The sequence below is a fragment of the Pelophylax lessonae genome (assembly GCF_965119305.1).
Source record: "Pelophylax lessonae genome assembly, chromosome: 7".
In the NCBI taxonomy this organism is placed as follows: domain Eukaryota; kingdom Metazoa; phylum Chordata; class Amphibia; order Anura; family Ranidae; genus Pelophylax; species Pelophylax lessonae.
In genome coordinates this window covers 95,572,257-95,584,752 of record NC_138774.1, presented here as the reverse complement: position 1 = coordinate 95,584,752, position 12,496 = coordinate 95,572,257, and the positions used below count along the sequence as shown (strand labels likewise).

At 47.6% G+C, this 12,496-nt stretch overlaps 1 protein-coding gene across 1 annotated transcript in view; it reads right to left on the bottom strand.

The window, feature by feature from the left end:
• Nucleotides 1-12,496, bottom strand: part of MSH5 (mutS homolog 5) — a 257,259-nt gene that overhangs the window by 33,424 nt on the left and 211,339 nt on the right. The window contains exon 19 of the mRNA XM_082264441.1: nucleotides 1,997-2,071. Coding sequence (XP_082120567.1) covers nucleotides 1,997-2,071 — 75 coding nt within the window. The remainder of the gene's footprint in view (nucleotides 1-1,996; nucleotides 2,072-12,496) is intronic.

The window sequence follows — 12,496 nt, the reverse complement described above, 5'->3', positions numbered from 1 at the left end:
GGAGGGGCAAGGGCATTGATGGCACCCGGTTGCTAGGTAGAACCAGTTTCCAGGAGTGTGGACTGATGGATTGCAGGCAGGAATAAAACCGCTGTTGGAGGATATTTTGTATGTTTAGTCTGGTGCGCTGGAAGCACTAGCAAAATGTGAGTACCCACATTATTGTTTTTAAAAAAGTTATGCTTTTAAGGGTATAAGCACTATTTAGTTCTTTCTTCATATGTGACATTGCAATGGTACTGTGGAGGAGTGGAGTGAGGAGACAAGCAGTACATATTGGAGCTAACTGGATACTCATCCCCAAGACAGGGAGAGGTAAAAAGGCTTTCTTAGACCGAGCTTAGGCACGAGGTCACATCATTTGAGGTGAGAACCCAACTATAAGGGTGGGCACTCATCGTGGTGACACATGGATGTGTTCATTTAACTGCACAAAAGGAGAAGGAAGAGTGAGCACCCTGTACAACATGGATGTCGGTGGCGGGGAGGATTATTACAATATATATACATAAAATTTGCATAGTTGTGGACTGTATGTTTTTTAAAAGAAGCATTTGATTATATCACAAGTATTATTAATTCACATGTTACCTCTAGTATAGCACACTTGTCAGAACTGAGATTCCAACAGTTTTTATCATTTATATATTTATATATCTTTTAAAAAAGGGGGGAGCAATAAGCGCCCCCTTTCATGGGATTGTGACCACCTACACTATGGGTGTTTATTAGCTGGGGCTTAGGCTCAGGGGCAGTTAGGCAGAAGTAGGTAATTAAGAGGTTAAACTGCCTACTAGTGCTGGGGCAAGGAACAGCCAATGGGAAAGAATGGAAGTTTCTGGATCCCAGGGGTAAGTCTATATAAGCCGGTGCTGGTCTGGAGTGCTTCCTTTTGCATCTGAAGAGTAAAGAAGTTCTCCACCCCCCCTCCCTTTTGTCACGAGCACCTTTGTGTGGTTGGGTCACCCTGACATTGTATTTTCTTTGTTAATTTCAAATTATTGTTGCTCGAGTTCTAATAACTGGGAAATTACAATTCATCTGGTTCTTTAAAGTGAGAGTATTTGATTCATTTTTAAATGTTTTTGATGTTTAAATATGGATAAAACCAATAAAGTGTGCCGCTGCCATTTTTTGCCAAAATACTGCAAGTCTTTTGATTTATTTCATTTAATCGTGGTATCGGGCCCATTGGGGCAGGAGAGTGTGGTCTAAAATCCCATTGATTGTTTTATATAATATTATTTAGGGCAGCACTACGGTTTGTTTTAGTAGGATTCCTTATATTGCTAGCTTTCAAGGTAGCAGTATATTGAAAATATATTTTTGAGTGCCTCGGGATGTCTGGTATGGTGTCATTTAAGGGGCAGCACTGGATATTTTCAGAGCATGTACAGTATATTGTTAACTAAATTAATAAGAGAATTTATTTCACATTGCTGAAAACATTGAGAGTTGGATGTGGGACATACAATAAAGAGACTTGCGGGTACAAAGTACCATGTGGAGAGGACTTACAATGATAGACTGAGTATGCTCCTAAATACTCACATCTCCTGAAGGCACTTGCCTTTGTCCAATCTATCCCCCATTTTATAAAGCTCAACTCGAGCCAAAACATGTTTTTCTATAGCGTGGGGAAAGGTTAGAACCTCTGTGAAGTTTTTATTGTTTCCATCACATCCTGTCCTGGTGACAGGCTGTCATAGAAGGGATACAAATGTCTCTCCAATGGAGCTAGATACAGCAACCGTTTGTCTGGTAGAGTGAAAATATTCCTTTGCTGTTTGTGCCTTCCTGTCCTAGTGACCCCTGCTTTCTTCATTGCTTGTTCTGGTGTGTCACAGGAATAAAAAGAGAGGCGAAATTTCCCTAGTAGTTGGCACGCAGAGCAATACAAGCCTGACAGATATGTTAATCCTCTATCTTTATTCTTACAGTTCAGGTTATAGTTGGCCTTTAAGGAGGCTTGCCAGAGAGAAAATATATTTCTTACTGTATTAGTTCCTTTTCCAAATTCATCAATTAAAACAAGAGACTTCACTGTTGCATTATTCACAGCTCGTGTCACCTAGAATTTAAAAAATTGTGTCATATATAGACTGAGTTACTAATGGATATAAAAAACATGGAGAAAGCAAAATGAAAGCAATCCAGAACATACATATCATATAAAAACTTTATTGACTAGAACTCAATGCACAACTGATCAGGGCTCCTCCTTCTGACACTCAGCAATAGAACTTAAGCTGGGCATAGATGGACCAAAATTCTGCCAGTTCAGCAGGGACCAGCTGAATTTTATGGGCTTCCCAGTTCGACAGAAGTCAATTGTTAGATTGACATTCGTCAAACAGAAATGTTGGAAACCTTTTGCCAATCAGCAGCTGCAGCCACCTATCAGTGTAATCTGACAGTGGAGAGTCCCACTGTCAGGGCCGGAGTGGGACTCATTTTCAGCCCTGGAGTTTCATGCCTTAGATCGGCCCACTTTAGTTAATGACTGACTATATTAAAATAATGTAATTAAAACCTCAGAATATAAGTTTCCAAAGGTGCACTGTTCTCTATTCTCTACAGCCTTGTAATTCATTGTATTTTTCAAAAAATATTTACAATTCAGTGCAAATTCAGTAGCCTAAGGCCTCTTTCACACGGCCGCTCCGGTTTTTTTTGTCCGCTGTGGCACTTTTTTTTTTTTTTACGGACACAGATGACACTTGTGTCATCCGGTCCATATGTCCGCATATCATCCCATCCGTTTGCGGATGATATACGGACATAATGCATGTCTATGGTGTACAGATGGTTAGAGGCTGCGGGCATGGTACAAGGGAAGATGGTTAGAGGCTGTGGGCATGGTACAGGGACAGATGGTTAGAGGCTGTGGACATGGTACAGGGAGAGATGGTTAGAGGCTGAGGGCATGGTACAAGGGGAGATGGTTAGAGGCTGTGGGCATGGTACAAGGGGAGATGGTTAGAGGCTGCGGGCATGGTACAAGGGGAGATGGTTAGAGGCTGCGGGCATGGTACAGGGGGAGATGGTTAGAGGCTGCGGGCATGGTACAGGGAGAGATGGTTAGAGGCTGTGGGCATGGTACAGGGAGAGATGGTTAGAGGCTGCGGGCATGGATGGTACAAGGGGAGATGGTTAGAGGCTGCGGGCATGGTACAAGGGGAGATTGTTAGAGGCTGTGGGCATGGTACAAGGGGAGATGGTTAGAGGCTGCGGGCATGGTACAAGGGGAGATGGTTAGAGGCTGTGGACATGGTACAAGGGGAGATGGTTAGAGGCTGCGGACATGGTACAGGGGGAGATGGTTAGAGCCTGCGGGCATGGTACAGGGGGAGATGGTTAGAGGCTGTGGGCATGGTACAGGGGCAGATAGTTAGAGGCTGCGGACATGGTACAGGGAGAGATGGTTAGAGGCTGCGGGCATGGTACAAGGGGAGATGGTTAGAGGCTGCGGGCATGGTACAGGGGCAGATGGTTAGAGGCTGCGGGCATGGTACAGGGGCAGATGGTTAGAGGCTGCGGGCATGGTACAGGGGGAGATGGTTAGAGGCTGCGGACATGGTACAGGGGGAGATGGTTAGAGGCTGCGGGCATGGTACAAGAGGAGATGGTTAGAGGCTGCGGGCATGGTACAAGGGGAGATGGTTAGAGGCTGCGGGCATGGTACAAGGGGAGATGGTTAGAGGCTGCGGGCATGTTACAAGGGGAGATGGTTAGAGGCTGCGGGCATGGTACAAGGGGAGATGGTTAGAGGCTGCGGGCATGGTACAGGGGGAGATGGTTAGAGGCTGCGGGCATGGTACAGGGGGAGATGGTTAGAGGCTGCGGGCATGGTACAGGGGGAGATGGTTAGAGGCTGCGGGCATGGTACAAGGGGAGATGGTTAGAGGCTGCGGGCATGGTACAGGGGGAGATGGTTAGAGGCTGCGGGCATGGTACAGGGAGAGATGGTTAGAGGCTGCGGGCATGGTACAAGGGGAGATGGTTAGAGGCTGTGGAGGGGTCTTACCTGGCCGTGATGAGAGGCGAGCGCCACTGCTGGGCCACTGCAGTTTTTTTCTTTCGATTTAAAAATGGCGCTGCCCCCCCCCCCCGGCGCCATTAGGTCACTGCTGACAGAGGAGGCGGGACAGATTACTTAGCTGAGACAGGAGGCGGGGCGGAGGCGGGATGAAGTGCTTAGCTGGGAGGAGGTGGGAGGGAGAGAAGACATCCTCGGGTCTGAGAGGAGGCGGGGCGGAGGCTGGACGAACTGCTTAGCTGGGAGGAGGCGGGACTGAGGTCGAGCATAATTGTAATAATGCAGAGCTGGCTGATTACATTTTTTCTCTACCTCCGTCCCGTCTCCTCCCAGCTAAACAGTTTGTCCAGCCTCAGCCCCGCCTCCTCTCAGACCAGAGGATGTATTCTATCCGTGCCGCCTCCTCTCTGCTAAGCAACCAGTCCTGCCTCCTCTGTCAGCTGTGTTCTAAATTTTAGAACACCGGTGTCACCGGCCCTCAACCCGACCAGCCCACCGGGAATTCTCCCGGTTCTCCCGATTGGCCAATCCGGGCCTGCCCACTGTTGGAATACAATGTCTTAGTGGGGGAGATTCCTCCATCTTCCTTGTTTGTGTGGATGGAGTAATACGTTGGTTTTATTTTTTTCATTTAGCCAGCTGGTTGAACCAAAAATGACTCATCTATGGATCTATCCATCTTACGTCTCCATGAGGCATATTTGTAAGTCAGGGATGATTGAGTCACTGCTAGTTACATAGTTGCATAGTAGTTGAGGTTGAATAAAGACAATAGTCCATCCAGTTCAACCTGTGTAGGTGTGTGTGGACGTATTCATTTCCCATACTCCTGAATGTTTTCATCTTGGGGATGTATGTCCACGAGTATTTTAAAAGTAGCCATGCTCCCCGCAGTTACTACCATTTGTGGAAGCCAGCTCCACAATCTTTTTGTCCTTACTGTGAAAAACCCTTTGCGTAGCCTGAGGTTAAATCGCTTCTCCTCTAATCGCATTGAATGGCCTTGTGTCCTCTTGGACTCCTTGCGAATGAATCGTTTTTTTTCTATGCTGAGATCACCATTGAGGTATTTCTAAATCGCTATCATGCCCCTCTCAGGCGTCTCTTCTCCAGGGAGAATAAGTCGAGCGCTTGTAATCGCTCCTCATAATTTAGGTCCTCCAATCCCCTAATTAGCTTAGTTGCCCTTCTTTGGACTCTTGGACCAGAGTTTTATAAGGTGGTAGGATTATAGATTTATCTCTGGAATACATCCCCTTCCTTATGCATGGCAATATTCTGCCGGCAGCTGCAGCTTGACATTGCATGCTATTGCTTAGTCTATCTTCAACTAAGACTCCCAGATGTTTCTCCATTCTTGATTCCCCCAGAGGTTTCCCCCCGAATGCGTATTTTGCGTTAGGGGGGAACCTCTGTGTTAGGGGCGTATTTTTCTGTGGGGGTAGTTTGACACCTTAAGTTTGTTTAAAGCCAAAAACAAAAATATATATTTCAGACTACTAGTCCTTAGATGTGGGGACTGCCTTCGTTTTCTCTTTTCAAGCTTCTGTCCTATTTTCATCTTATGATCCTGCCAGTAATGCACTTTCTGTCCTAGGGTCAAAAGACTAACTCACGACACTCTATCTATGGAGGTTTATCGTTAACATAGGACAGTACAACAAACACTTCCCCCTCTTCTCCATGACATAGGGGAGAGGTGTTCTGTAGTCCTAACAGACTTCTTGATAAGTGTATAACCTTGTGTGACAAAAAAAACTGCAGAGTGCACAGGTTACAGGACAGCACCGGATTTCTTGCAGGATCAATGGATATCTATTTGCCACTGATATAACAAAATTCTTTCAATGTCTAATATAAAAGACCAAACGGAAGCGAATAAAACAAGTACATTGCTCAGTTTTAACTATACTTTAATTGTCAAAAAAATACTAGAAAACAATGACCATTGGGTTATTTGCTATAGTTATGAACTGCATTTATTTCTGGGTCAGTAGTTGCTCAGTGGGAAATCCAAGTCTCAGGAACATTTACCTTATGGGGAATTTGCCTGGTTAAAAAAAGCAATTCCCTCGAAGCTTAGCTCCAGCACTGGGGGCTGCTATACTTTATTGGTTACACTGCAGGGCAGGCACGTGAAAATGTGATTCTCTAAGGAGGTACAGTATGCTCTTTCACAAATAATCATCAGGCAGCACTGTCTTCAATGATCATTCTGACGTTCAAGCACAATCTTTACAGGTGCATAGTGCTCCTCCACTACTGAGGAAAAAATGTAAAAAGCATAATCCCTACCAGCATGCTACAGAGCAGGACCCATGCTTTCTGTGGGGAAGTAGTGGTCTCTGCAGCAGTCCAGAACTAGGGTTTTTAAGGCAACAGGGAGCATGAGTTTTGCTGATAGCAGAGCTAATAGTTTGACTCAGCGGGAGCTATGTCATATTCAATATGTAGAGAAAATGGAGCCTCAGAGCATGGTGCAGGTACTCAAAAAAATGGATTTTTGTAAGATCTTACCGTAAAATCCTTTTCTCTTAAGCTCATTGACAGACGTAGTCTTCTTGATTCTCAAGAGCTGGGTTATGTTGTCTCCGCAGGAGTAGGACTAGGCAGAAAGACAAAACGTTCTGGCTCCACCTTAGGGGCAGTCCCTGAGGGTATATCCTCCCTCTCTCTGCTACAGGGAATCAGTTCTGTTTTAAAGCAGTACAGAGAATTTAACCCAACCCAACTCAATGATAGAGGGGCGGGTACTACGTCTGTCAATGAGCTTAAGAGAAAAGGATTTTACGGTAAGATCTTACAAAAATCCATTTTTCTCTATCGCTCATTGACAGACGTAGTCTTCTTGATTCTCAAGAGCTGGGACATCCAGAAGCAGTGCCACAAATGAGGGGTGGGATTGACAAAATCAAATCCAATCTAGAAGGCCCAACTGGTGCCAAACTAGAAGTTTTAAAGGCTCATTATAAACAAAGAATGAGACTAAAGAAAAAATTTCCAACGGAAAAAACCCTCGAGGTAGACCACTGGTCTCCTCAAATTGCGGCCTGCAAAACCTTGCGGCCAAACGAGGCATCAGACGATGCCATTACATCAACTTTATAATGTTTAGTAAAGGTATGCACCGACGACCAGGTAGCCGCCTTGCACACCTGGACCACTGACGCCTGATGGCGAAAGGCCCATGACGCACTAAGTGCCCGAGTGGAGTGCGCCTTAACAGGGAACGGGGGCTCCCGACCCTTAATAGAATAAGCCTGTACTACCGTCTGTCTGATCCATCTGGAAATGGTCGCGGCAGATGCAGGCAACCCCTTTTTGGGTCCATCTGGGATCACAAAAAGTGAATCCGTCTTGCGAAACGAGTCTGTCGTTTTCAAGTATACCCTGATCGCCCGGACCACATCCAAGGAGTGTAAAGCAAACTCCCGAGGATGACTGGGCTTAGGACACAGGGAAGGTAATACAATTTCTTCATTCAGATGAAATTCTGAAACCACTTTTGGTAGGAAGGATGGATTCGGACGAAGAACCACCTTATCTCTATGAACCACCAGATATGGTGAACGACAAGATAATGCGGCCAGTTCTGACACCCTGCGTGCAGAAGTAATAGCCACCAAGAAGGCCACCTTCTGGGACAACGTGGGTAGAGGAATCTCCCTAATATCTTCAAAGGGAGGTTTCTGAAGAACCGACAACACTAAATTAAGATCCCAGGGGGGTAACGGCGCGTGCACTGGCGGAGCCAGATGTCGCACCCCCTGGATGAAGTTCCGCACCAAGGAATGAGTAGCCAAAGGCTTCTGAAAGAAGATGGCTAATGCTGAGACCTGACCCTTGATAGTACTCAAGGCCAGTTTCTGCTCAACCCCTTGTTGCAGAAAAGCCAATATTCGACTAATCGAATAAGACCGAGGACGGAACCCCAAAGGTTCACACCATGCAATGTAGGACTTCCATGTGCGATGATAAATCTTTCTGGAAGTCGCTTTCCTTGCTTCAACTAGAGTAGGAATAACTGAAGCTGACAAACCTTTGTCCTTCAGCACCTGGGTCTCAATAGCCAGGCCGTTAAAGCCAGCGATCGTAAAGCAGGATGGAAGATCGGTCCCTGAGACAGTAGATCCTCCCTGAGAGGAAGTCTCCACGGGACGTCCGCCACCAGTCTGACCATGTCGGCGTACCAAGCTCGACGAGGCCAGTCCGGAGCTACCAGGATTACTGGGATTCCTTCCTCCTCTATCCTGCGAAGAAGTCTTGGCAGTAATGCGAGAGGAGGGAAGGCATATATTAGCTGGTATTGCCCCCACGGGGCGATCAGTGCGTCTGCGGTTTCTGCTAGAGGATCGCGGGAGCGAGCCACGAATCTCTGAACTTTCCTGTTGAATCGTGATGCCAACAGATCCACATCCGGGGTGCCCCATCGTAGGCACAACTGGTGGAAAACGTCTGGATGGAGGGACCATTCCCCCTGATCCAGGGTCTGACGGCTGAGATAATCTGCCTGCCAATTCTCCACCCCCGGAATGAACACCGCAGAGATTGCTGGAACAAATCGTTCCGCCCAGCGAAGAATGCAAGCCACTTCTTTGGCCGCTCGGACACTCTTGGTGCCCCCCTGGTGATTGACATAAGCCACGGCCGTGGCATTGTCCGACTGGATCCGAACCGGGCTGCCCTGGAGCTGCTCGGTCCAGTGAATCAGACAAAGTCTGATCGCTCTCAGTTCCAATACATTTATCGGTAACCTGGATTCTTCCGGGGACCAAAGTCCCTGGACAGATAACTGACCGAGAATTCCTCCCCATCCGGATAGACTGGCATCCGTGGTCACTATCGTCCAATATATTGGCAGAAATGACTTTCCCTGACTGAGCATCGGAGACCGAAGCCACCAGACCAGAGACTCTCTGGTCTGTTTGCTCAATCGGATCTGATTGTCCAGGGATTCCGGATTCCGATTCCATCTGAGAAGAATCTCTTGCTGAAGAATTCGGGTATGGGACTGGGCAAATGGGACTGCTTCGAACGAAGCCACCATCAACCCCAGAACCCTCATGCAAGTCCGAAGGGAAGACCAGCTGTTGGACAGTAACAACTGGACTGCTGATTGAATCTTTCGGAGTTTCCCTACCGGAAGAAAAACTCTCGTCCTGACTGTGTCTAGAATTAGACCCAGATATTCGAGCCTCTGGGTGGGAACCAGAAATGACTTTTGCTGGTTCACCAGCCACCCGAATTCCTGTAAAGAAATCATAGTAATTTCTATGTTTTGTAGCAAGGTCTGAGGAGACTCTGCATGAAGCAGAAGATCGTCTAGGTAACCTAGAATCGATATACCTCTTTGGCGCAGAAGTGCCAACATTGGGGCCAACACCTTTGTGAAGACCCGCGGAGCCGTGGCGAGACCGAAAGGTAACGCCACAAACTGATAGTGGTTCTCCTCTACGGAAAAGCGTAGAAAACGCTGATGTCCTGCGAAAATGGGAATGTGAAGATAGGCGTCCTTGATGTCTATGGACGCTAGGACATCCCCTGGATGCAGGAAGGCTGCTACCGTGCGAATGGACTCCATTCTGAATCTTCTTATGTTGACGAAAGAATTGAGTGCTCTTAAGTCCAGAATTGGACGCACTTTGCCCTCTTTCCTGGGTATTGTAAACAGGTTTGAATAAAACCCTTGAAACCGTTCTGTCCAAGGAACGTGGACTACCACTCCTTGTTGTAGTAAATCTGTGACTGCTCTCCGCAGATCTTCTAAACGATCTGCGGATAGTCGGATATTGGAAGGGAAGAATCGCGCCGGTGGGAGAGATCGAAACTCGATCTTGTACCCTGACCTTATGACTTCGCAAACCCATTTGTCCGGGATTCTGGAAAGCCATGGATCCGGGAACCGGCGAAGACGTCCCCCCACCCCAGTTATGGGTGGGGGCGCACCTTCAGGCTTTGGATGGTTTATCTTCAGGTCTGGAGGGGGCGGGCTTTTGCTTGCCCGACCAACGACCCCTGACGCCTCCTGCAGGAGCTTTGGAGGACTTAGTTTTTTCACCCGCGGGACGAAAAAACCTCTTGTGAGCAGAAAAAGAAGGCCCTCGTCTTTGACGAGTTCCTCTACCTTTAAAATTTTGCAGTAAAAAGGTGCTCTTTCCACCCGTGAGATCTTTAATGATCTCATCTAAGTTGGCTCCAAATAGACGCTCTCCTGAAAAGGGGATATTAGCCAAAGCTTTTTTGGAACCTTGGTCGGCTAACTAACCTTTTAGCCACAGTGTACGCCTGAGAACCACTGCTGAGACTGATGCTCGCGCCAATAATGGAGTGGCGTCTAACGCCGCATCACACACAAACTGTAACCCCTGTATCATTTGTTCCAACAAATCTGATACCGCCTGAGGGACCTCTTCTAAGTCCCGGCGTAACCACTTGGTCCATTCAGTTACAGCCTGCGAAACCAGACCAATAGCTATTATAGGTCTGAAAGCTGATCCAATCAAGGAAAACATGGTGCGAGACATAGCTTCTATCTTGCGATCCACTGGATCTTTAAAAGACGGAGCGTCTTCTAAAGGAATAACCGTGGCTTTATTCAATCTAGCAATTGGTGAATCCACCACAGGTGGTTCTGTCCATTTCTTAATAAGGGTTTCCTCAAACGGATAACGCCTGTCAATGCGTTTAGAAATAGTAAAAGTGCGTTTTGGCAGACGCCATTCTTCTTCGATTGGATTGCCAAAACATTTGGGCAATGGAAAAACCTTCGCCACTTTGATGCGTTTTTTAGTCCCAAAAGGGATTTCAGTTTCAGCTATTTCTGATGGAATACCCTGTAATCTTAATGTTTCTTGAACAGATACAATGAGTGCGTTTACCAACGCTTCCTCTCGGGCTATGGCGGATGCCGAAACATCCTCCTCACTGTCTGAAGAGACAGGACCTGCAACTGCAGAAATAGGCTCAGAGTCTGAGTCCGAGGTTTCAGATAATAAGGGGTTAGGCGGGGGTCGCTTTCTTGCGCCCTGTCCCTGACAAGCCACTTCCACCCGGGACACAAAAGTTTCCATAATAGCTGACAATGATTCAATTGTCAATGGGGTGCTGGAGGATCCCGCAGACCCCTCGAGGGGATCCGGAGGAGATACATGAGTGGCAGGGTCCATGTTAATACAGGACACCTTTGCCAGCAAAACAAAAAAACTTTTTTTTTTTTTTTTTGTGTGTCTCCCCCTAGCGCAATAGCGCCCCTCAGAGTACCTGCTTCTCGATCCCACAGAGAGAGAGAGGGACCCCCAAGGCTCACCAACCGATGCAGTGCAGTTTCCAACCAACTGCAGTCAGCGTCTGTCTTACACAGACTGGAAGGAGCTGTTTGCTTTTTCCCGGGTAGAAGGCGTGGCTCCGCCCCCTGTGTACGCCTTCCGGCGTTCCCAGCTCTCCACGAGGTAGCTGGGCTCACAAAACATGGCCGCCCCCATAGAAGAGACATAAGACTCCAAAAACTTGGCGGCCGGCGTGACCTGAGGACATACATGCATTCGGTCTACGGCAAAATGGCGGCGGACCGCCGAAATCGTTTTCCCAGCACATCCACCTGCATCTCTGCTAAGAGGCGATATATGGATCTACAGAAGATACACTACACATAAGGTAGGATTATACCTCCTATGTCTGCTGTAATGTTACAGTCTGCTGGGTAGAGTGTTAGCTCTTAAACCAAGTCCACTTCCCACAAACACATGCTGTATTACAAGGGGGACTTGTAAGTATCAGATATATACTGACCATATATGGAGGGGCCCATAATACATACTGCCTCATAACGAGGAAAAAAGGGAACGTTTACTCACCATACCGAACCGACAGGCACCCTCTCTTCACAATACCCTCTCCACCGGGGTGGGGGTTTGTGGACCACTCCGGACGCCTCGACTCTCTGGTACCTGGCGTCCAAGCGAGACTTTTAACTCGCAAAGTCAGTCCCTTCACTGGGACTCCGTCGCGGCCGACCCAGCGCGGAGCTCTGGTCTGCACGCGCTCGTAGGCAGAAACCGGGGTGACCACTGGATCTCAACATCCAGCCCGTCGCCCGGCCCCGCATACTTACTTGAATATGTCGCGGCCGACCAAGCGCAATGCCATGGTCTGCGCGCGCTCGTAGGCCGGCTGGGGTGACCACAAGTGTCGCCCAGTCCGGCATTTTTGCTTGAAGATCTCACAGGAAAAAAACACTGGAGAAAACTACCTAAAAAATGTCTTTTTCTTAAAGAAAAAAAGTCTTGCCAGGACCAAAAGATCCCAGCAAGGAACTTAGGTCCTTACTCCTGACTAGACAGAAAAAAACTGATTCCCTGTAGCAGAGAGAGGGAGGATATACCCTCAGGGACTGCCCCTAAGGTGGAGCCAGAACGTTTTGTCTTTCTGCCTAGTCCTACTCCTGCGGAGACAACATAA